This window comes from Canis lupus, chromosome 7 (assembly GCF_003254725.2).
Source record: "Canis lupus dingo isolate Sandy chromosome 7, ASM325472v2, whole genome shotgun sequence".
In the NCBI taxonomy this organism is placed as follows: Eukaryota; Metazoa; Chordata; class Mammalia; order Carnivora; family Canidae; genus Canis; species Canis lupus.
In genome coordinates, this window is record NC_064249.1 from 44978180 (window position 1) to 45003002 (window position 24823).

General features: G+C 55.1%; 2 protein-coding genes across 2 annotated transcripts in view; one reads left to right on the forward strand and one right to left on the reverse strand.

Moving 5' to 3' along the window:
- EPG5 (ectopic P-granules 5 autophagy tethering factor) overlaps positions 1 to 5759 on the forward strand; it is a 103428-nt gene extending 97669 nt beyond the window's left edge. The window contains exon 44 of the mRNA XM_025429001.3: positions 1334 to 5759. Within this exon, the coding sequence (XP_025284786.1) occupies positions 1334 to 1516 (183 nt within the window). The 3' untranslated portion in view covers positions 1517 to 5759. The remainder of the gene's footprint in view (positions 1 to 1333) is intronic.
- A 5334-nt stretch (positions 5760 to 11093) lies between these two features.
- Positions 11094 to 24717, reverse strand: SIGLEC15 (sialic acid binding Ig like lectin 15). The gene is made up of 6 exons (XM_025429003.3): positions 24511 to 24717; positions 16606 to 16665; positions 15984 to 16367; positions 14423 to 14803; positions 13232 to 13262; positions 11094 to 11544 (listed from the first exon to the last, which is right to left on the reverse strand). Exons 1-6 carry the CDS (start codon positions 24560 to 24562, stop codon positions 11463 to 11465), a joined length of 990 nt encoding a protein of 329 aa, XP_025284788.1. The 5' UTR covers positions 24563 to 24717; the 3' UTR covers positions 11094 to 11462.
- Positions 24718 to 24823: the final 106 nt, after the last annotated feature.

Consider the following 24823-nt stretch of genomic DNA (forward strand, 5'->3'; position numbering starts at 1 on the left):
TTATTAAGAGCACACATCCAGTGATCCAGTCAGCAGGTTCTTTGCAGGCTTCTTGGTTTCTCTAATACCCGATACATGTCACAGACTGACCTGACAACTGCTATTTGAGTCCCTAATGTCATCTGGAGCCATGTGTGAATTGTCATAGGTAGGCAGGCAATTCTCCCCAGGGCCAGTTGTGAAGTCAGCGTGATGCATTTCCAGGTGTATTTGAGAAGTCCAATGCTAGCAAGTCCCCTGGGCCTCACCTCTGCCTTCATTCCCTTAGAGTGAGGACTCCTACATGTCCCCATTGATCCTGTTCTTAGGTTGAACTCTCTTCACACAGCAGTTAGGTTGGTACCCAAATCTCTTCAGTTTAGCTTCCACTCCAAAACGTCCTTCTTCAGCCATTTATTTCTAAGCTGCTGGTTAATTTACCATCCTCAGAATCTTCTTCCTTGTTTACTGAGCCAAGCAAATTCCACCATTTAATCTGTATTCTCTAGTGTAGTGGTCACTGTATCCGAGAGGGGAAGGTGTGGGGGACTTTATGGTCATATTCACCATCCCTGGTGGTGGGTGAGCCTGTATAGCTGGAAAATAAAACTCTCCCTCCACCAAGAACCATTGTTCCTATTTTGTTTTCTCCAAATAGTTTTTTTCTCTTCTCCCACTATGAAGAAAGGACAGTATAAAATTATGGAATTAAAAAATATTTTTCCTTATTCCCAAAGAGGGCCACGGGAACACCTTCATTGTAATGAGCATTGTAATGGGCAAAGCCGGAGGAACTTGATTTGTACTTTGTTGACTTGATAGAACTACCTTATTGTTTACCCTCAGCAGCTCTCAGATACTGGTTTCTTTTGAATTTCCTACAGTTTAATATGTTTAGTTTAAAAACATGATTTTTGTAACCTAAGAACAAACCCGACAGCAAATCCAACATCTCACAGGCCACTGGCACCAGGGATTTCCAGTTTGGGCTCTAGGAGGAGAGGCAGCAGGTGGGAATGGTTCTGTGCTTGCACTGGCGTGAAGGAGGACGAGGCAGTAGGCCAGCCTGCTTGTAGCAGTGGCTGTCCATGGGGAAGGCTTGAGACATAGCACAGGCCAGGAAGAGGGAGGGCTGGATTGTGGAAGGCGGCAGAAGCCAGAGAAGCTTGAGTTGCTGGCTCAACTCAATGGTCCCACTGTGGTTAATCACTGCCTGCCTTTGGGACTCCTCCTCCTAGATCTGTAGGTTCTCGGAGGCTCACAGTTGTACCAGATAACGGCAGGTGTGCTGCACCTGTGGGAATCACATTATATGCGTCCATGTGGTTAACCCTTGTGTCTTTGTGTCTTTTAGGCTCTAACTGCTCTTGAATCCTTGACCTCAAGTAAGCAGTATGTTGAATACCAGAACCAGATATCACAAGCTGCACAATTTATAAAGCATCCTGGCCATTGCCTCCAAGATGGAAAAAGCTTCCTGGCTCTTCTTGTTAACTGTCTCTATCCAGAAGTGCATTATTTGGACAACATACGATAGTAACACTGAGTATCACAAGAAACCCTATTGCTGTTTATGTTTACATTTAACTTTGCTGTTGCACAAGTAACTTTGTTCAGTCTCACTGCAGAGCTCAGTTTGGCCAATGAGTTAGTTGCATCCCGACTGAGATGCAAGTTGGGAGGCACTAAATAATTCTGTCACGCATGCGCACATGTGTATGCGTGTGTATGTGTGCTTTCTTAGTTCTAGAAACTTCCGGGGGCCTTTTTAGTTTTTATGTTTACCCAACAAGAAACTTACTAAGTCTCACTTGGGCACAGAGCCACTCTCAGCTGCTGGATCCCCAGTCACCTCATAGGACCCCGCCCGGGGCTCTTTTGCATCCCTGTTTTATTTAAATCTCAAGAATACTGTGCCAGATCTAACTGCTTTGGGAATCATGTAGAACCCTCACTTTCGAATCCCATTTATGTTCCTTCAAGGTGTAAAACAAGCTTTGAAAATTTCTGCATTTCTCAAATATGGGGAAATAACACCAGCTTAAAAGTATCCCTTCCCTCCGAGTGGAGGTAAGAATGTTGAATTAAAGCAAGTCATTGTCTAAAAAGTGGCCACTTGATCCTGCTTATAGTGGATGGCAGAGATGGTGACAAGTCCATTCCCATCCAGCTGTGGTCCTCATGGAGAAGATGCCCGTGTCAACCTAGGTGGCATGTGATGAGCAGACTGTGCACAGGCGTGTTTTGTTTGATCCCTTGGTGGAGGGTGGGGTCATTATAGACATAATCCATGTTGAGCCTGTCCCAGCCCATTCCTTCATTCCCATGGCTCCCCCAGCCCCTGGAGACACCAAAGTTTGCAACTCTTGGTAGATAGCAGGCTTGAAATCTAAAAGCTTTGCTGTCTAGAGAGAGAGACAGTCTGAGACCTTGATGCTCTGTTCCCTGCTTGTTTCTTCATCCCACATCTAAACTCAGATGAAGTCAGCATACCTGCTGAAGCCCTGGTCTGTGGAAAATTGGCTTTTCCCCATAGCCCTGTGCCTTCTATTGTTTACAGCTCACAACTTCCCAACACCCACCTGTAGCCTTGCCTTGTCCTGTTGCCGGCGTCTTGCTCTTATTGTTTTCCCCGCAGAATGAGCAGCTTGACTTTTGTCTTCCTCATTCCCTTGGCTCAGAATTGATTTTGTTTGTTCAGCTTGCATACCATGTCTTCTGTTCATAGGCTACTTATAACCCAAGGATATTTATGTAAAAACATCTGAACTGAGCTCCTAGCAGGGGGTAGGGATGTAGGTTAACAGAGTGATTGTCTCTTTTCAGATACCCTTTTGGAGTGCTTCCCCTGTGTGGAAGGGTACAGGAGCTTTCCTTCCTTTTGAACTTCTCTAGTTGGACAGAACACTCTGCCTCACAGATGACGATCACCCCTGTGCAGCCTCCACATTTGTGGAGGGCACCAGGTGCCATCTCAAGAGGGGCACGTCACAGAGCTAGCCTGGGTTTGGCTTCTCCCCGTTGTCGACATCAGTCAGCTTCCCTGTGCTGTGTAAGAAAATGGTAGAAGCTGTGAGCAGTTTGGTGGCCGGTGTGGCCACAGAGGTTTTGTGACAGGAAGGGTTGTTTTGCGTCTGAGGAAGCTGAAATTATTGATATCCTAGAATGTGAAAATTTTGAGTGACAGTATGTACATTTTAAAGAAAATTATGATGAATCTATTAATTTTCAAAGGTTTGTAATATTTATAATGTGTTTGGTCTGTAAAAATTATAATAAATAAAATCACTCTTTGGTTGTAGCTGGCAAGAATATGAATTTTAGGGCCCTCACACTATCCTGTCAGGGACTGCAGTTAAAGTGGATGCAGACTCTTAGGCCTGATATCCTCTATCTCACCTGCCACTGGAACTGAACCATCAGGGATGGTCCATGAGAGCGCTTCCTCTCTAACTCCTTCGTGCGCATCAACAGTGGAAGCTCTGCTTGTCATACAGCCTCCTCAGAGTGGCTCTGGGCTAAGAAAGCACTTTCAAGACAGTGTGATAAGATAGTTCCAAAGGTGGCAGCGCTGTTGTCGCCTCCTGGGGCAGAACAGACCTCCTCCCATTGGCTTCCAGGAGTGATGTACCTTTGCTGCCAAGTGGTCTCAGTGTGGGGTGCACAGGGCCAGTTTCCAAGACCGTTGCCTGCTTTGAGCTCGCACAGACCTTCCCCTCGTGTGCCCCTGGGCGGCACCTGGCCAAGGACGGGCACCTCCCCTGCTTCTGCACCCGTCTCCCCCTGGCTCTGCAGCACCAGAGGATGTGTCTGAGAGGCACATTCCATCTTCCCCCATCTCCTGGCTCCTGCACCAGCCATGACAAGGGAAGCTGGGAAGAAGCTGGAAGGCACGGATGCTGAGGACTGGAGGTTGTACTCGTGCGTCTGCTCAGCCTGATGGAGGAGCCAGGACCCATGTGCAGGTCCCCACAGCTCCTGGGTCCTCAGAGAACCTCCTGATCTGTTTGGGGCTCAGTCATACCTGCTTCCTGGTGTTGCCGGAGCGTCTCTGTTCTCAGGCGGAACAAGCCTGTCCAAAAAATGAAAACCCCCAGAGGAGCCTAATGTCACTTTAATCAAGTGCCAACCCCATTCCCCCAGTCAGTTGCTAATGTCAGTGTGTCCAATTGTCCAGGCTAGTAGAGTGTTCATGCCCTTTCTTCCTTTGAATGAAGGTGATACACAGTGTTTCTACTGGGTTTTTAATACTGAGATTATGAATTTCTTCTGGAGCAGGCAGCAAATGCTGTAGAATCCTGACTTTTGACGTCAGCAGGGTCATCTGGTCCCGCCTCTCTCAGCAGGCATCCCTAGCCCTGCCCTTCCAGCCTCCTCTCCTGACCCCCTCCCACCTCCCCTCTGCCTCCTCTCCCCACCGGCCCCGCCCCCAGACCTGTAGTCCCGCCCCCATGGACACGTCCAGGTGGCCCTAGGCCAGCTACCCTCCCACCCCCTACCCCCAGAACTGCTCTATATTGCGCTTTGGCTGGAGCAGGCCAGCCAGGCAGGGGCTGCTCTCACTCCTCAGACAAATCTTCCACCATTTCCAGCCCTCATCACACCTCCAACCCCACTCGTCCACCCCTGGTCTCCAGGCTGAGTGCTCAGTGCCTTTTGCTGGTCCTCATCCCCTGAACATCTAACAGGGCTGCTCTTTGGGAAAGAGTGCCCCAGTTAGCCCATGTTACTCCGAGAGGGCGGCATCCACGGGCTCGAGACCAGGGAGGCTCCGAGGGCACAACCTGGGGGGGGGCACTCACCTGCAGACTCCCCTTTTTGGTGCCCTCCACCTGGCCCCTGCACGGGGGTCGGCAGGGCAGTGTGGGCCAAGCAGCGAGGTTCACTCCCCAGGCCCCAGGTGACAGCATGGGCTCTCACCGGCCCCCACGGTGGTTGGCACATCGCTTGGCAGCAAATTCCAACAACAGACCTTGGTTCGACATCAGCTGCCACCAAAGACTGGCCTCCCCGCCTGTGTGTGTGATGCGCTGGTAACAGTAAGGCGCCCTTGTGTGTAAACTGCTCTTCGTTTGGGGCCAACTTTATGGCTTATTTTGAGGTAGTTGCTAAATATTCTTCTGTTCAGTTGTCTTTTAAACAAAATGGAGAGTATAATGTTGGAAACAAACATGTTGTTTTTTTTTTTCTTTTTTAAAGTATTCTACTGATCTTCCATTGGAATCTGGGTTGAGCTGGATAAAGTTCTTGGCTTACAGCCAGGCGCTCATCCTGACCTTGTTCTGGTCTGCAATGATCCTCACACATTACTGAGCCATCGAGTGTCCTGTACAAGCTATAGAATTGATGCTTCCTCTAGTCTGGATAGGTCCCTGATTTCTGAGGACAATAACTTGAAAAAATAACTGACCCTCTTTTGGGATAATGAGATCACTTAAGGAATGAATGTTGTTTATAATAACTCTTATTTTTTAATGTGCAAATGTAATATGTCTCACCAAGCACTGAAGGTTAGAATTTATTTTTCTTTCAATGGCTTAAAATCACTTATGGGGTCACAGGTACTTCCTAAGTGTGTTTAATGCTCTCCTTCCCACATGTCTAGTGTGGCTTTTAAAAACCACAACTTATTTGGTCATTAAATGTGCAATATTCGCTTCTTATTGTTTAGCATTTTACATGCTTGTGCGAAGGAGGAGTTTTTATATAATGATGAGAAACAGGGAGAAATGAAAATTGGTTTAAGCAAAATTCTGCAAATAAACCAGAATCAAATTTAATTTACATGTGGTGGACATGTCTCATTTTTGGCAAGTTGGTTGGCAGGTCTTTTGATCCAGAAACCTCACTAAGACAAATGTGAAATTAGAAAGCTGGTAATGGGTAGAATCTAGATATCGTTGTGACCTGTCACCACACCACACCCAAGGCCTCTAGTTTCAAAGGGAATTTAATGCTTAGGGGTTTAAGACCTGGCATAGACAGGCGGCCACCTGGTGATCCCAGAGAGTTCAGGAGAGCCCTGAGTCTGTGATGTGGTTGTGACCTTAGCAAGTGGAAGGACAAGAAGCTTCTGGAAGGCTCCACTGCCAGAGTTCGTGGTGGGGATGGGACACCTCGGAGGACTGAGCTGCCAGGAGAGGGCCTCCTAACCTGAGCTCAGAGCTCGCTCTTACTATTCTTTTCATTAACATTTCTTTTTTTTTTTTTTAAAGCTTTATTTATTCATAAGAAACACAGAGAGGCAGAGACACAGAAAGGGAGAAGCAGGTTCCCTGCAGGGAGCCTGATGCGGGATTCAATCCCCAGAACTCCAGGATCACACTCTGGGCTGAAGGCAGGCGCTATGGGACTAGATCCCTGGACCCCAGGATCATGCCCTGAGCCAAAGGCAGATGCTCCACTACTGAGCCACCCAGGTGTCCCTTCATTAACATTTCTAAGACACATCTGGAATGGGCCAAAGTATGGTGGAGGGTCTGCACTTGTGGTATTAACATCAATTTGGGATTTCCCCGGGACAGGACCTCTTCTACCCTTGTCTGCATTTGGCAGATAGAACCACAGGAATTAGGGACTGGACAGCAGATCAGAGACAAGCTGTGCCACCTCCTTGAATTCTAAGAATCCTGTTCCCTGTCTCGAGATGCGTGGGCTTTCTTGCTGGGCCACACCCACAGAAGTGCAGCCAGATGTGGCCCCTGTCACTGTGGGGCGACTCAGAATTAGGGAAGGTCTTCATCTAAGGATGAAGGAGCTGGGATCTTCCTCCAAAAACTGCTCCTCTTCTGAAGACAGCCCTCTTCCCCCTTGGTCTTCCTTTGTTAGCCAAATCCTTTTAGGAAACAGCCCTACATTCCTGATCTGATGTCAGTGACCAATGTGGCCTCTCACCTGAACACCATATTTTAACATAGCCTAAATTTGTGCCTTAGACCAGATTTACCCCGGACTCAGCCAACCTTCCCAGGCTGACCTGTGCCCTGCTTTGTCCTTAGCCTGTCTTAAGGCCCCTCTGTCTACCTTCCCTTTCCCTATCCCCTCCTTCCCACTCTCCCCTCCCCCACCCCCTCTTTCCCCCTCCTCCTTTGGTGGAGGTATGGAGGTGAGTGGGCAATCCAGGTCTGGGGACCCTTTGAGGTCACTTGCACACAGGGCTTGAGGAGGGCTGTGGAAGATAAAGGTCTGGGGCCCCAAACCCAGGGAGACCTAGAGGGGTCCAATCCCAAGTAATTCTGTATCCTTATATTGGCAGATTTTCTCCCTTTAATTCATAAAATATGACACAGGAGAGGGGACCCTGGGAAAAAGGATGGCAGGTGGGTGAGGAAGCAGCTGGGACCAGAGCTGTTTTGTCACAAAACATGTGCAAAGAGAACTCCTTGAGGTCATGAAGGTGGAGGCACTCAGGAAATGTGGGGGGCTGTCGGGAGGGGCAGTGACAGAGCTGAATGCAGGACAGAGCCCAGGACCCCTGACTCCAGGTCTCTAAGGTCCCAGTGGCTGGTGGGGCCATGGCTCTCGGGTCCAGCCTCGCAGGGAGGCTGTATGTGATGACCCGGCCCCACTGTGTGTTGCTTCCATCTCCAGGCAGGGCCTGCCTTCAGTAGAGACTATCTCACTATCACGGTCTTCTCATCTAGATATATCTCCATATAAAAGTGAAGTTATTAGCAGCTCAAGGGCAGGGAAAGTGTGTTGGGCTCTTGGTAGACCTGGGTGGGCCCCAGGGCAATTTTCATCCCCCCCCCCCCCCCCCCCGCCAACTGCAGCTCCAGGGGTAGGAGGTGGGGTGCAGTTGGGGGCAGAGTGGGGGTTCTCAGAAACCCTTCTCGGGACAGAGGGGCTCACATTCCTGGAGCATGTGTCCTGGGCCACACTGGAGGGGTGGGGGGTGGGGGACTCCTGTCTTGAAAACACCAAGTCTCCTGGGTCACTTCTCTCCATGGCTTCAGGACCGGGGATGATGTGAATGGTCTGTCACCTGTGGCTATGGTCCGTCCTTGCTAGGGACAGAGCCTGGGTGCTCTCAGATGGCCTGCTTGGGGAGGATGGCGGCTCTGCTCCCAGGAGTCGGGAGGCCAAGTGCAGTCCCCTCGCCACCCTCCCCGTCGGCCCCTGGAGCAGCTAGCTGCTTTCTCTGAAGATGGAGCAGGAGGCCGCCTTGCACTGGGAACAGATTGGTAGAGGGCATGCTGGCGGGACCCTGTGCTGCCCCTCTGAGAAGGCGCCCAGAGCCCATCACGGTGTGCAGAACCACCCATCAGAGGCGCATTTCTCTGAGGAATGCCACTTCTGCAGTTTCTGGGAAGTCCTACCTCAAACTGCACGACCATAGGAAGAACACTCCCACCCTAGTTAGTCAGGCCCACCCAGGGGGAGTCTCAAACTAGCTTGCTAAAGAATGGCCTGGACTCCACTGGGCCCTGGCTAGAGACAACAAGCTAAAAAAGACAGTTTGCATGGGAAATATGAACGTGGGCTGTACGACAGTATTATCCAATTATTGTTCATTTTCTCAAATGCGACAATGGCATCGAAGTTACAGAGGAGAGTGCTCTCATCCTCTGGAGGTGTGGCTGATGTATTTCAAGGTGAAGTACTGTGGTATCCACAGTTTACTATTGACGGTTCAGCTGAACACACAGATTCGTGTGCACACGTATGCACACGTGCCCATTAGCAAGTATGGCAAAATGGTAGTAACTATTGAATGTAGGTGGTGGGTATCTGGGTGATCGTCTTTTACAGCTTGTGTGCGCATGTGCGCACATGTTGGAAATGATCCTAATACAAAGTTAGGGGCTGAAGCACGTGAGCATTTGTTTACAGCTCAGCGCCCACCCTCAGAGCCCACTTCTAGGAGCCCAGGTGGCACTCGGAATGGGGATTTGAGCAAGTTCCCCAGCTGTTCCTGATGCAGGCTACCCTCAGAAACCACTGCGGAAACACTGCTCCAAGTGGAGCAGGTCTCCAGGTGGAAACCCCGGGCCCAGAGCACGGTGGGTCTGGAGCAGGTGCGGCGGTCAGACTCATGAAAGCGGCATGCTGAGCAGTACAGGCCGTCAGCACCATACTTGGGCCCCTGGGTGCCCCGGCTGCCCTCTGCTCCTCAACCCTGTTGGGGGCAGCCCTTTGCACTGTGTGGGAGCTTCGTCTTGCTGCCGCCCCAGCTCCGGCCACCTGGCCTCTACCCTCATGCTCCAGCAACTTTCAGCTGCTTCAACATCACACTGTGTCCCACCACCTGGCCTTGCCCAGGCTGTCCTTTCTGCTTAGAATCACCTTTGTTCTTACCTTCCAACCCCCCTTCTCCCCTGTTACATGTACCATGTCCATGTCTCCTCCTCCAGGAAGCCTTCCCAAGGCTGGGTCAGTCATCCTTTCTGTGTCCCCCCCCCCCCCCAGCATCTTCGGCATATTGTTTGTCCTTACATGATTTCCCACTTACTGGTCTATTGCTTCCTAATGTGAGAAATCCCAGAGAGTCTTACTATGGAGCCATCAGGGCTGTTCCCCATTCCAGGTACAATGTAGGGTTTCATTCCCCAGCCCCTGAGAGTGAATGGGGCCTGGGGCTAGTTCTGGCCAATGAGTCCTGATCTCAGTGGGAGACCCTCTTTGAGCTTTCTTTTTATCTCCAACCCAATAGTCTGCAACAAGAGGCGGGGGGATCCCTGGGAGCCTGGGTCCCTGAGTAAGTACAATGAACAAAGCCAGTCCATGACGGGCATGTATCTTTGGCGGGGAAAAAACCCTAATTGTTTTCAGCTCCTGTGATTTTGGGGTTGGTTTGTTTCCACAGCACAACCTGGCCCAGACTCATTGCCATATGCCCAAATTCCTGGCCCAATTTCTAGCATGCAGCAAGTGCATAAGAAATCGTTGCTGTCACCATTTTTCCTGGTTGCAAAACAGGCCTCAAAGTCCATGCAGATGTTTCAAGACACACCACCCTCATGTCCCTCGCTTCTCCCTTGGTGATAGAGGACCCTCCCATGGAGATACCCACAGTATCCTCATCCAAGGAGGTGCAAATCCCAACGCCTCGGACCTTCTGACAGCTCAAACCTCTGGCAGAGGCTCTGGTGCATAAGGGCCCCTAGTCACCTGCTTATTACCTTGTGAGGCTCCCTCAACCTTCAGGCCACCGCCCCAGAAGAGCGTCAGTGAGGGCCCTTCCCTACATGGGTCACCACCTGAGCTTCGGGGAAAGTTCCAAAGGAGAGAAAGTTTGTCCCCGTGGCCTCTTCAGTCCTCTAGCTCTGTGGCCCTTCTCTTCTTGCCAGCCTGCCTTGGTCCCAAGCACCATTTCCTCCCTGGCCCCCTCCCTGATCCCAAGGACTGTGGGAGCTAAAATGCACAAGCTCGCACTGAAGTGTGAACGTGGAAGGCCAGTGTGAGAAGTGTTGGGCACATGCGGTGAAATGGCCGGTGTTCTTGGACCTCACAATGTCCAGGAAGGGCGTAGGTTGTAGGGAGAGGCCACAGCTGCAGCTGCTTTATCCACAGGACCCCACAGCCCCAGCTGCCCCTCCAGCCTCTCAGCTTTTGGTCCTTGAGGAAAGTGGATCCCAGATACAGCCAGATGATGGGTGTTTCATTTCTTTTTCACAGGGGCCACAGTTCCAGGGAGTGCAGAGTGGTCAGTCGATGGGCCAAGAGGGGGGGTCAGTCACAGAGGAGACCCTGGGTGGGGGGCAGGCAGGGATCCCAGCCTGCTCCTTGGACCACAGTTATATACCCCATCCCAGCCTCAGCAGCCCCGGCTCCAGGCTTGCTCTCTGGAATCCTGGTTCTCAGCCAGGCTGGTGTGTGTGGGAATCCTTGTTCTCAGCCAGGCTGGTGTGTGTGTGGGGGGCCCCACTTGTCCTAGAACTCTCTGCACGTCCCAAGGGTGCCTGCAAGGAGGAGCATGTGACTCACCTCACAGCTGTACATGGCTCTGTACTTCCCAAAGTCCCTTCACTCCATTATTTCCTCAGATCTTGAGAGGCCGATCCTCCAGGAGGGAAGAATATTATTGTCCATGTTCATGAGTAGACAAACTGAGACCCAGAGAGGGGGAAAAAGTGACCCGGTCCACACAGTAAGTCAGAGCCCGGGAGACCCTCTGACCAACGTCCTGCCTGTTTTACTATGATGTTCTATGTAAGAAAGGGTGAGAGTTTGTCCATAAGCTTCATGCTGGAGCTCATACATGTGCATGGGTGCACACACACACACACACACACACAAACACACACACACATTTTTTCAAAACGCTGGTCCCACTGACATAAAAATCACAGGGGCTCTGGAACAGACATCCTCGCAGGAGACCAGTAAGCCTCCATGAGTGGGCTCGTAACAGCCTTTGCGGGAGGTTGCCCAGCAAGGGGCTGCCAGCATGGCTGGGACCCAGGAAGGGCTGCCCCAGCCAAGCCCGGCCTTGGCCTCTGCTCCTCATGGTATACAAGTGGATGCCAGTGGCCAAGGGGTCCTCATGGTAGACATGTGGCTGCTGCTGGGTCCCGAGGGCTCATCTGGCTCAAATTCTCATAGTTGGACTCCTGAGCCTGGGGCCTGTGGACAGAAGAAAGTTGGCTGACCACCCAGGACACAAGTGGGGGTGCCACCCATTGCACAAACCACGCCCTGGGAATGGGCAGGAGGGAGAGTCAAAATGGTAGCCCAGCCTAGATCCAACAGAGGTTGCAGGGAGGGCAGTGGCAGGGAGGAGGCTACCCAGGGGTTGGGGGATGGCATCCTGGCCTGCAGATGCACTATATTCTGGGAGGGATCTCACTGGAGGCATCAACAACCGTTGTGTGTCGGGTGCCCTCCACACGGACCTCCCTGGGCTTGGCCACCTGAGCTCCAGCAGCTCCTGGCTCCTCCCTGGGACATCTTCATGGGCATCTCAGGCCTATGTGTGAACTCCTGCATGATCCTCACTACCACCCCCTTCTCTGTTGTCTTCATCCCAGTCAGGGGCACCCAGGGCCACAGCTCCAAACCTGGGCACCCGGGCTGTGTCCCTCGCTGCCCCTCTACGTCCCCAGCCCTCTGGTCAGCTCTGCCTTCCATCTGCCCCATCTCGCCACCCCCACCCCTGCCACCTCCCTCTGAGCCGCTGGGCCAGCCTCAGCCTTGGTCAGCAGCCTCCTCCAGAGTCTCCTGGCCCACACTCTTGTTCTGATGGGGCCACCTGGGTGCTTATACCACCACTCAGTGCCTTCTCATAGGCCCCTTCTCGGGTCTCCCCAGAGCCTTTCCTTGACCTGCCCAGCGGCCACCACCCTCCCCGGGGCTCTGCGGCAGGGCCCTGTCCATTGCCTTCATGGCTCTTATTTTAGAATCTGATATGATCTTGTGTATGTGTTTATTAAGTTCCCCACATGAAAATGTGAGTTTTCTGAAGTTGGGGAAGTTGGAAGTAGCGTTAAACACCCAGAACTCTGGTCCATAGCAGGTACTCAATAAATATCTGACCACTCAAGCTTTCTGAATTAGGTGCCTTGGGGTGCTAGTAAATTAGCAAAGAAAAGGGACATGGCACAGGTTTTCAAGAATGTGGGGGACAGATGAACAGGCAGCTAGAGAGAGGGGCTTGGGCTGGCAATATGGCTTTTCTGTCAGGCAGGGACAGAGTTATGGGACTGCCCAGGCTTGTCCAGCGGGCCCTGAAAGACTGTGTTTTGCCTCCCCCAGCAACCCAGGCACACTGCCCGGGGTCAGTGAATTGGATTCTTTCTTCTTCAACACAGACCTTCCGCTGAACAGACACAGAGAGAAGGGGAGTCTGGATCGCAGGGTGAGCACTTCCTAGCTGAAACCCTCTCAACCTCTAATAGCATTTTGTTTGCGAAGCTTTCAGCTCTGGGGGAGAATGAGTCCCCGAGGTGGCCTTTGTGTCTGTGTGAGCCTGCTTGTTCTAGAATGCCGGGGAGCAAAACCTCAAGGAATCCTATCTAGGTGTGGACATAAGACAGAAAAATGACTCCTTGGCACCTGGACACCAGGCAGGTCTGGGAGAGATCCCAACATGAGGCCCAAACTGTGAATGCTGGGGAAGGGGTGGGCAGGTCAGCGTGGCCTGGTCTGGCCAAGAAGGACTTGGGAGACTGAAGGGGAGGGCTCTGGAAGGCCGCGGGGAAGGTCTAACACCAGTCAAGGTCAGACCCCAGCCCTGACCCTTTGCCTATTCTTTCTCTATATGCCTTGGCCAGTGGGGACTTAAGAGCGGGGTGGGGGAAGGCAGGGTACTCACCATGGTGGGGTGTCCTGGGCAACTGGGTGCTCTGTGTGAGGGACAGAGAGAGAGAGAGAGAGAGAGAAGGAAGGGAGGCATGAATCTCTACAGCGTCCTCGGGCTCCAGGCCCTGCCGTCCACCCCTCCCGGCTGCGGAAAGCGGTCTGAAGGGACGAGCAATGAGCACTAGCCAGCCGGGTGTGAAGTGCTTGGAGATGAGCAGCAGCTGACGACGAGAAGCATGGACTGAAGAGCCACCCAGCAGAAAAGCCCTGCCTTTGAGGACCCTGAAGCGCAGAACGTTTGTTGGGTTTGAAGAACCGGCAAGAAAAGACAGTAAAGCCACAGCGAATGCAACGGCCAGGGCAACTGTGACAGATTCTGGATTTCACTAGGAGAGTCTGAGGCCGGTGCTCTGGACCTGGGTGGTCTGAGAGGCTCTGGGAAGCCCCTCTCTGGAGCACAAGCCAATTTCCCAGCCAGCTCAGCGAGAGCAACGTGGGGTGAAGTGCAGGTCTCGAAGACACCCTGCTAGCTCCCATCTCCACACTCCCGCACTGGTTGCTGCCTCTGCTTGGAATACCACCGGCTCCTAGTGGCAGTTCCTGATTTAGCTGTCACCTTACTTGTAAAGCCTTCCCTCCTGGCCTGTCCAGAGTCCCCCTGGAGCGCATGCAGCATTACCATACTCTGGGCAGAAAGCTTCTGCGGGACCTGGGCTCCAGGATAGCCCTCCTCCCTGCAGACTGCAGTGATTTGCTGGCTTCCCAGCATCCCATCCCAGGGCGCATCTTACTCATCTGTCTCCCTAGCAGCTACACAGCACACAGTAGGCCCTCAGGATGCTTACTGTAACACAAGGTAGTGGTGCTATCTGGGAAAGCCTCCGTGTGGTCCCTATCCTTGGGGAGGAGTCATTTATGGGGTGCCGGGGGAAAGGGGCGGGGCTATACTTTGGGAGTCTCTATCTCTGGGTCTCTAGGCCAGAGGCAAGTTCCTTAACTTCTCCGGCCTCAACTTTCTTAGCGTAGAATGGGCTCCTGCTGGTTCCCACCTCCTGGGACGTAAGAAGGAGGACAAAGCCAGAGGAGGCACAGGTGCAGGAAGCATGTCTGCGCTGTGCTGTGCCAGGTGCTCGGCGGACAGTGTTTCCCAGGAGGAGAGCCCCGCCCGGCCCCTCGCCCCCGCCCGGGCCCAGGGTGCACCCACCTCGGCGGCGGCGGGCGGCGGCGCGGGCGGCCAGGACGCCGAGCAGCAGCAGCGCCTTGAGGCCGAGCGCGCCGAGCGGGAGCGCGAGCGCCGGGGCCCCGGGGGCGCCGCGGAAGCGGAACAAGTAGACGCTGGCCTCGGCGCGGCCCAGGCTGTTGGAGGCCGTGCACGTGTAGCGGCCGTCGTGCGCCAGCGCGGGCAGCTCGGCGGTCACCTGGTGGCCGTGCCCCTGGCCCGGGCCCGACGCGGCGGCCGAGCGGTTGCCCAGCGCCGGGCCGGACCAGGCGAGGACGGGCGGCGGCTCCCCCTCGGCCGTGCAGAGCGCGCGGAAGGCGTGCGCCGGGCCTGGCAGCACCGACAGGCTGACGATCCGCGGGGCGGCTGCGGGCGCCCAGGGCGCGGGAGGAGAAAGCAAACCGCGCTCAGCGCCGGCGGCCGGGCGCACCCCCCAGGCCCTTGGAGTCCCCGAGACACCTGGGGGCGCGTGGCGCGGAGAGGAGGGAGCCTGTGCTCCAGCGCCGGGAGGCCTGGGTCCCCCCAGAGGTGTGGCCTGGGGCAAGTTACTCCCAAGCTCCGGGTCTCAAATGGCGTCAAATGGGGATCACTCCCCTAGTGGGGTCGTTGAGAAGATTTGGCAAGTTAATACATTTGGGGTGCTTGGATTCGGGCCTGGCCCATAGCCAACGCTCACCCAACTGTAGCTGGAGCTCAGAGCTGGAGCTCGGGGCTGGGGACTGGCTGCCAGTATGACTTCGAGGACCCCTCCCACTCCTGTCCCCCACCCCACCCCCCACAACCTCAGCAAGATCTAGAGCTGAACGCGGGTCCTGGGAGACACTGACATGCACCCGGAGAGGCCGCCCAGCAGCTCAAGGCGGGCACGTGGGAAGTTCCAGCGAGATCCCCACAGGGGGTAAGCGCCCCAGCTAGTTCCGGGGCGCAGCCAGGGTTGAGAACCGCTGCTCTGGGGACCGGGGACCCTGGTCCCTTCTTCTTTGGGGTCTAGCAGAATACTGGGCACTTGGCGGGCTCCCAGGGCACCTCCCCGGGGAGGAGGGGGCTGGGGTGCCCGGCAGCGCACAGAGCGCACATGCCCTCGCTGCCCTTGCCATCCCTGTTCAGCTCGTGGGGCTCCCCACCCCCCCGGACCAAGAGCCCCTGGGGCCATTCAGCCCCTAGGAGCGAAACTTCGATGCCCCTTCCCGGGCCCAGTTCCCAGGCGTCTGGGAGCAGCGGACAGGTGTGCGGGGGGCAGGGGCCTGCCCTGGAGGGAGGGGCTGCGCCGGGCTCCGCTCCGCTCGGCGGCGGGGGGCGCTGGGGGGGGCGCTGGGGGGCGCCGGGGACCGGGCGGAGGGGGGCCTGCCCTGGAGGGAGGGGCTGCGCGGGGCTCCGCTCCGCACGGCGGCGGGGGGCGCTGGGGGGCGCCGGGGACCGGGCGGAGGGGGGCCTGCCCTGGAGGGAGGGGCTGCGCATGGCTCGGCTCCGCTCGGCGGCGGGGGGCGCTGGGGGGCGGCGGGGGGCGGCGGGGACCGGGCGGGGGTGGCGGGGGCGCGGCGCTCACCGGTCACGCGGAGCCGGACGCCGTGGCGGCTCTCGTACCGGTCGTGGACGTCGCCGGCGAACTCGACGCGGCAGAAGTAGCGGCCGTCGTCGGCCAGGGCGAGGCGCTCGACGCGCAGCGACAGGTCGTTGCGCCGCGGGTTCCCGAGCAGCCGGAAGCGGCCGTGCAGGCTCAGCGCCGTCTGGCAGAGCTCGCTGCCCCGCGCCGCCGCGCACCGGAACACCTGCGGGCCCGCGTAGACCTCGCCCGCGCGCCAGATGGCGGTGAGCGGCCCGTCGTAGTGGCGGTGCGGGTGCGTGAAGGTGCAGGGCAGCACCGCCGCCTCGCCCGCCGCCGCGCTCACCTCGGCCGGCACCTGCATGGACCAGCGCTGCGCCGGCGCACCTGCGGGCCGGGCCGGGAGCCGGGGCGTCGAGGCATCTCCCGGGATCCTGACTTGCCCTGACTCCCGAGGCCCCCGGACCCTCCCCGCCCTTCCCTGGGACTATTTGCCTCACTCGGGGAAGTTCCACCTCACCTACAGGTCCCCTGACCCCATACTTTTCCCCAACACCTGCCCTGCTGCGGTCACAATACCCCCCCCCACCCCCGCCTCCGCGATGGTGATAATAAAAGCACTTACTGTGCACCTCTGTGTTGAGCAAGTTCCCGGTAGTATCTCTCTTAGTTCTCACAAAGGATCCTAGATGGAAGCACAGTTATCCTTGGGTTACATGTAATAAACTGAGGCCCAGAGAAGTTGATTAATTGCCTAAGGCCACACAGCTACAAGGAGGCAAAGCCAGCGCTGAGACTCCAGACAGCCTGGCCCCACAGCCAGTGCCCTAGTGCACTAAAGGTGTGGAAGCGTGGAGCTGGTCCAAGGAGACCCAGAACCCCATCCACAGAGGGGAAACAGGCCCTGGGGAGGCCTGGTGTGTTTTGAACTTAATGTGTTGAGTGGGTGGATGAGGTTGCTTTAGAATCCAGGTCAACCCAAATAGGCTTCCTCCAAAGCCAGATAGGGAGACAAGAGGGGTAGACCTTTGTGCTGTCTTTGTGCTCAGTGCCAGAGCCTCTGGGCCTAGTTTCCTCACCTCCTATGCTGTGAGCCTCTGAAGTAAGGCCGAGCAGAGGTCTGGAGGCGGTGCTCCGCGGAGAGCCCCTGCCGCACTTGTTGCATATGTGTGCTGTTTGGGGAAGGGGTGAGCAGCTGGATGGGTGGGTGGGTGTTGGAGCTTGATCCTTGGATCAAGGCCAGGGGTGGTGTCTCCCTGAGGAGGGAGGACAGGCTGGTAGGCCTGCCCAGCTAGAACCCCGAATGCAGTTCACAAAAGGGATCTTTAGAGGGAATGATATAGCTGCTCTTGTATTTCCCAAGAGGTCTATATTTACACAGTTCTTTTATATACATCATGTCACACGTCTCTCAACACACCCTGGGGGACACAGGCAGCGGGGATATTGTTCTAGATGAGAAAATGGAGGCCCAGAGTCACACAGAAGATGGGAGGCACCCAGCTTTTCTGACTTCAGACCCTGTGCTCTTTAGTCTTCAGGGGTAGTTCATGCCTTGCATAGGAATCCCCTCAGCCTACAACCAGTGACCCTTCCTGCTCCAAGAAGCCTATCCCATCTATGAATTATCTACAGGTCGGCCATTCCTCCTGCATAGAACCAGCATCTACCACTACTGACCGACATGACCAGCATTGTTCTCTGGAACATGCATATGGCCTCGAGGTAGTGGCCCTTCTGGGACCCCATCATGGCTATCCTGGACCTGTTAAGCCTTCCCTTCTTTGGTGCAAGTCCCTAGCCTGCACCTGTCCCTCCCCTTCCTCACTGCCTGCGTCATGCCCTCCTTGCAGCCTCATGGCCAGAGCTGGGGCCCCCAGGTGTGTGCTGCAGCGGCGCTGAACTAGCAGCGAGGGGTACGAATTGGGTTGTGTGAGCTCTGCCTCGTATAAAACCACGCTTGGGGCTTATGCCAAGCTTGCAATCAAGTAAAGCACAGGTACTTTTTTCACACAATGTACTTGTAAGCCAAATCTTATTTCTCCTGGACAAGTGGAATTATGCTTTTGAAGCCAAGTGGAAGACATGACATTTATCTCTAGGAAGAGCTTGTTTGCTCAGTTGTTAAGAACCAAATGGCCTGGTTTCAAATTAGAGAAAGACTTTCTGAAGATTTTGCTGGTTTACCCAGTACTGCCAGATGCAGGAAGCGTTTCCCCACTCCTGAGGCTCAGCATCTGCCTCAGTCTCCCTACACTTCCCACCCTCTGTAGCCTCAGCCTCCCCTGACCTCATGCATCTTGTGGGCATCATGGAGCTAGGTACTGATTGATTCCCCAGGTAGCTGTTACTATTGTGCATTCATCGATTAGCAAACGCTTATCAAACACGATCCCACTCTAAGCCAGGCACTTGGACACAAGCCAGGGTTACAAAGATCAACCTTATCAGCCTGCTGGAGCTCCCCGCTCAGAGGGGGAGACAGATCTGTGCGCACATAATTATACTACAGCCTGCCAGGTGCTCTAATGAGGCACACGAACAGTGTTCCTTTGTCTGAACAAAGTTCCTGGCCCATTTCACTCACCAACTCCCTCCCAGTCACCCCCAGTCCCTGCTGCATTGTCCTACAGTGGGAGGCCTTCCCTGAACCCCAGGCCTGGGTCTGGCATCCTCACCCAGGGCCCCAGGGTTGGCAGAAGGACTTCCTCTGTCTGGGCCTATTCAACTGTGTGTCCTGCGCAGGTACCCAGAAGCCCTGGAGGGCACGGACCATGGCCATGCGGTCGTCTTTGTGTTGTCATTGCCCAGCGCCGCATTTGCCACGTAGTAATTGATGGTGAATTGCTGTAATGGGCTGAAGGGACAGTCCCCAGGCTGGCAGGGGAGGGGGTGCTGTGGGGAGAGGTGCAAATATTAGGCAGGGAATGCTTGGAGGGCCCCGGAGAGAGGAGGCGCTGGATTTGCCAAGCCTTGAGGTAGTCTGAAGGCTTTCTGAGCAGAGGGGGCAGGTGGGCAAAACCCTGGAGGTGAGGACGTGAGCAGAGAGGTTGCAGGGCATGCCCAGATAGCGGGGCCAGGCGACACTGTGCTTTGGGGACTCCTTGGGAGACGTTTCATATCATTTCATGTGCACGAAGGCCCACGAGGGACTGGCTATAGCCCTGAGGCTCAGAGAGGCCATGTGACCGTTGCAAGGTCATCTGACTGAACGGATGCAGAGCTAAGGCTTCCCCCTCTGTGCTTCATGTTCTTCCTTTGTCCCCATGCTATGTTGCCCCCAGGATGACAGCCTAGAGGGGACACATCCTGAAGTGTGATACAAATGGTAGGCCTCCCTCTCCTGCCCCCTCCTTCCTGGGGGCTCTTGCTCTAGGCGCAGGGAGGGCACACAGAGGCCCTTTCAGCCAGTGTTAAGATCCTGGCTCCTGTCAGGAGGAGATTTGTTTCCTGTTTACCTGCTGGGTAGTGTTTCCAGAGGCGAATGCCTGGACTCCCTCTTACACAGAGACTTGGGACAAATCCACCCAGGGACCCAAGGTGAGGGTGGGAAGTCCTAGCAGGGATTGCCCGGGAGCAAGTGCATTTGCTTTGGTAGGGATCCAAGCTCCCCAGCATCCTGTGACATTTGTCATTCCCTCTGCCAGGTCTCTCAAGTCTTTAGGACAAGGGAGGGAACACTCCTGAACTGGAACCAGGCCCCCCTGTTGTAAAGACTCTGATCTCCCTGCCTTGTGACTGTCAACCTCTGAGGCCAACAGGAGACCCATGCTCTTTGCGCTGTCCAAGATACCGCCCGGTAGGAGTGGACCACAGGGCATGCTTCCGCACAGCTGGACCTGGGTGACAGTCACTCTTGTGGTCCTTCTTTCCCAGACTTCTATGAGCACCCAGTCTGAGCCTGGCTCTGTTCTAGGCTCATACGGGGTGATCTTTGAGCAGGTTACTTAATGTCCTGAGTCTTGGCCTCCCCTGCTGCAAAAGGGGCACCTAATGCCTTCCTCATGGGCCTGAGGGTTGAATGAAGTCACTCTTGTAGCTTGTCTTGCAAATGCTCAATGCATATTAACCCCTTCTCTCACCCCCCCTGCAAAGAGAGTGTGAATGCAAGGGAGCAGGGTGAGGGTGCTGGGCAGTGGTGGAGGAGTGCTCAGGACAGGCATCTCCAGGTGAAGCAACAGGGGTGAAGACATGGTGCCCTGACGTTGCACCTTTTGTAGCTCAATCTGGCATCTTAGACCATGTGGGAAGTCACTGTCCGTGGATGTACCGTGACTCCTGGATGGACAGGTGTATGGTGCTCAGAACTGGCATCCCTCGGGGCTCTGCGGTGCTCCTGCCCCTCCCCCCGTGGTGACTGATGTCACCAGTGGACAGGCAGGCACTCTGATGAGGCCCACTGTCTGGAAGGGGGCCACCTTTCTTGGGGACATTTGACATGTTAACAGGGACATTTGCAGGCAATGACTCCAATGGCAGCCTCTCGGGCATGGTGGCACCTGGATGGTCCAGAGAGGGCACCTGGGGGCAAGGAGAGATGTTTACATTGACCAGCAAACCTCCCCAGTGAGGTGTGTGGGTTGAACTGAGGGCACGCTTCCATCCAGTTCCATCCTGCCCGAATTTGCTCTCAGCAGGGCCTGAGGAACCACATCTCTCGGTGAGGACCGGATCCAGAAGGTTCTAGGGAAGGGATGAGGAGCAGGGATGCCCACTGGGAAGGGCTGGCTCTGACCTCGGGGTGATCCTGGCTTCCCAGGTCACCTTCCCTCTCTGCCCGTTGGTTGTGGAAGCGGCTCTGCTCACTGGAGCTGCAGGTGCAGAGCCACAGCTGACCGTGCTCTGGGGCCAGTGTCCGCCGTAGGGTGCCACTTGGCCTCTGTCTGTGCTTCCCCCAGCCTCTTCAGGGCCCTGTGCCCCATCAGTCCTCTTCCGCCCCACAGGGGACTTCTCAGCTCTAGCAGTGGCCACAGCAGGTACCCAGAGCAGAAGCAGCATCCAGGCTCTTGAAACTCCCCTATTTTCTTCTGGCCCCAGGACAGGAGCCCAACTCCTTCCTGGATTTTCCCTGCACCCCCAGGTCCTGGGGCAGCAGCTTTGATCTGTCTTGCCTTTGGTTTGCTCTCAGCCTTGGTTCAGAGCTGGTAAATTCCTCTGCTCACCAGGCTGGGTTCCAGGCTCACTGCCACTGGATGTGGGTGATGTAAAGGGTGGAGCTTACACTCAGGACACCCCCAGCCGTTCAGTCCAGGCTGTGACACCCCAAAAAGTCACCCAACTTGACAGAGGGACAAGGATTCCTCACTTTGTAGAGTCGTGGTGAAGAGTGAACGAGCTGCTTGTCAAGGCCTCACGCCAAAGTCCTTGAGGGTGACATCTACTGTGATTGCTCCACCTGCTTATCAGAGGTTTGTGGACCAATCTCAGTCAAGGTCTCTGGGTGGTCAGAACTCCCAGACCACTGTTTTTCCCACCTGCATGATCCCTGACACCTGAGCCTTCTTTTTCTTTTTTTGAAGATTTTATTCATTCATGAGAGACACAGGGAGACAGACAGAGACACAGGCAGAGGGAGAAGCAGACTCCCCATGGGGACTCGATCCCAGGACCCTAGGACATGACCTGGGCCAAAGGCAGACACTCAACCAATGAGCCATCCAGAGACCCCCATCTCCAACCTTCTAAAAGCATATTTATGGGGACCCAGAGGGGAAAGACATGGGAGAGCATGTGTGTGAGCCCCCTGGGAGACTAGGGGCTGCCCCAGGACACTGGGTGCAGAGGTGAGTGCATGAAGGAGAAAGCACAGACGGTAGAAGGGCATTTCCTGGACAAATTCCTCTCACTTTGCTTTTGCCAAGGGCCTACCCTGACCTGGATGCGGCTGGGGACAGGACTGTGACCTCCAGGCACTCCGCTCACGAAGCCCCTGGGGGTCCCACATTGCAGCCAAACCCAGCCTGGTCTTCTGGCCTCTTGCCTAGGCCTGCGGCTACACGAAAGGGCTCAGAGGTGCACGTCCCCAGAGGGACTCAGAAAGTGGGACCCCGCTCACCCTAGTTCTTGGACCTCTGGGTTGTAGCAGTGAAGCAGCTGCCAGTATGAGAAAAAAGGATCTGCCCCCAGGTGCCTCAGCCTCCCTGGGTAAATCTTGCTACACAGCTGGAGCACTTGTGTGGTTGGGGTTTTGTTCTTGGACACGTGACTGCTCACGCTTCCTCTAAGTCTTTTTGTCTTTGACTCATAGCAGCTGACCTTCAACAGGAGAAAAGAAATAAGCCAAAACAACCCTCCCCAAACCCCCCTTCTGTCAAGGTTGTGTGACTTCAGCAAGATTTCCCTGCCATTTATTGCACAATCACTGAGCACCAGCACTGTGCTGGGGGCGGGCTGGGACCGGGGGCAGGGGCGGGGGGGGGGAGGGGGGCTTTTATCCATGATCTAATTATCCTCCACAACACGTCACAAGGCACCAGGCCATGCTCTGAGAAGTTAGGCGACCTGCCTGGGGCCACATAGCTAGTCCATAGCAGAACCAGGATTCAAAGGCGTGTGTGATGTCAACACTCACATCTGAACCACTCACTTCTCAGCTCTGGGTCTGGGTGGGGTCACCTCCTCCAGTCCCCACCCTCTAAGTGGGGCACAAGCCTAAATTATCCCAGGAAGACAGCTGAGTTAGATCACTCTGGGAAAAGAAAACCTCTTCCCTCTCAGTCCACCCCCCACCAACCCCCGCGGGCTGTGTCGTGGGACATCTGGGCAATGTGGGGGGTCCAGTCTCGAGCCACATACCCCAGCTCCACCCACACCACTCACTGAGCCTCTCTGTGCTTCTGTTGCCTCATCTGTGAAAAGAAAAGAGAATAGTTCTTTTCTCATACGGTTATGAGGTTTACGTGAATTACCAACTAAAGTGCCCAGCACAGGGGTGCCTGGGTGGCTCCGTGGTTGAGCATCTGCCTTCAGCTCAGGTCGTATTCCGGAGTCCCGGGATCGAGTCCTACATCGGGCTCCCTGCAGGGAGCCTGCTTCTCCCTCTGCCTGGGTCTCTGCCTCTCTCTGTGTGTCTCTCATGAAGTAAATAAAATCTTAAAAAAAAAAAATTATCTAAACCAGACCTGAGCTGGACTCTACGTCTGTCGAATGCTTGAGAGGAAGGGAAAGGAGCCTAAGGTGTGGGAGTTTATGATCCAATCGTGCAGACAGGACCCCAGACAAGAGATGCTGACTAACTCACGGCTCCATGATGGCAGTGATGTCACCGTGTGACACGTGACAGCTAGGGGCCCTGCACATGGGGGCACCGATGCTGAGCCTGGGGGCACAGTCATGGGAGGGACATGGGGCTCAGAGGATGGCCTTTGTCATTTATCCCGATGGCCCTCAGCGACATGGTCATCGTTCATCAGAATGACCCGAGGAAGGGTGCCTGGGTGGCTCAATCCACTAGATGTTCCAGGAGGGGCATTGGGTTTCGGCTCCAGCCTAACTTCAGGATGGTGAGATTGAGCGCACTCTGCAGTCTGCTTGTCTCTGTCCCCAACCCCCACCCCACTAAAATAAACAAATAAATCTTAAAAAAAAAAACACCCAACAAGATGGTTGAAAATATAGACTCCTGAGTCCTGTGGCCTGATATTCTCATTTTACAGGTCTGGGGTGAAGCCAAATATCTGCATTTACTATTTATTTATTTAAGTCTATTTATTGATTGATTTAAATTTATGAGAGACTCACAGAGGGAGGCAGTGACACAGCCAGAGGGAGAAGCAGGCTCCCTGAGGGGGCCCAATGCAGAACTCGATCCCAGAACCCTGGGATCACAACCTGAGCCAAAGACAGATGCTCAACCACTGAGCCACCCAGGTGCCCCAGGATCTGCCCTTGGATAAATGCCCCTCTCCCCACTGAAGTTCTGATGCAGATGCTCCATACCTAAAACATTTCCCGGGGACGCTAGCTCACTGAGCTGAGTGACCAATGACGTTGTCATTTAAGCCTGCTGCAAAGAGGCTTTTCCATGCAGCCCTTGGGGTTCCCACGGAGTGGTCCGGTGCCCTCTCTCTGACTTGCCCTGCTGCCCATGTGGAATCACCCCCGCTCTTGCCCCAAACAACCGCGTGCTCTCCTCCCTTCCCCTCCCCTCCCCTTGGGGCTGTGCCAGTCAAGACATAAAGCACTTGGATGACAGTCACACCCAGAGTCCCTTCAGAGCCGGGACTGTCCTCCCCAAAGCTCGCCCCTTAGCTGCCTGGATCTGCACAGCAGTGGGTGAGCCTTTCTACAGGTGGGGCCGCTGAGGCCCAGAGAAGTCAGGGGATCACCTGAAGTCATCGGAAACCCCAGGTAAACCCCGGTCTTGGACTTCTGACGTCTGTCATCACAGCTCCCTAAGGGTGCAGCTCTTCCTCTGCAGGCCTGGAGGCTCTGGGTTGCCCCAAGTGCGAGGGGAGAGGACCGTACTGAAGATTTTGTGAGCATCTATTATGTTCTGAGCATGGACCAGAGAGAAGAGTGGGAAACTCACCCATCGGGAGGATGCCCACCAGGCAGGCCAGGAGTCGGATGAACCATTCCATGTTGAGAGTGTCTGGACACCCCGGGCCAGCCCCGCATTCGGCTGGGCCACCCTAAGAGGGTGAGAGGCCTCCCTGGCGAGGCCGCAGGAGAGGGCAGGTGAGGGGGTGGGGGGGGCGCCCAGGACTGCACCCCTACCGGGCTCCGGGCATGGGAGGAACTGGAGAGAGGCAGTCAGGCGGCCTGGATATGATTCGATGAGGCCCGTGGGGTTTAGTCATGTGGAAAACCAAACAGGGGAACCACTCGGATGATTTTCCAGG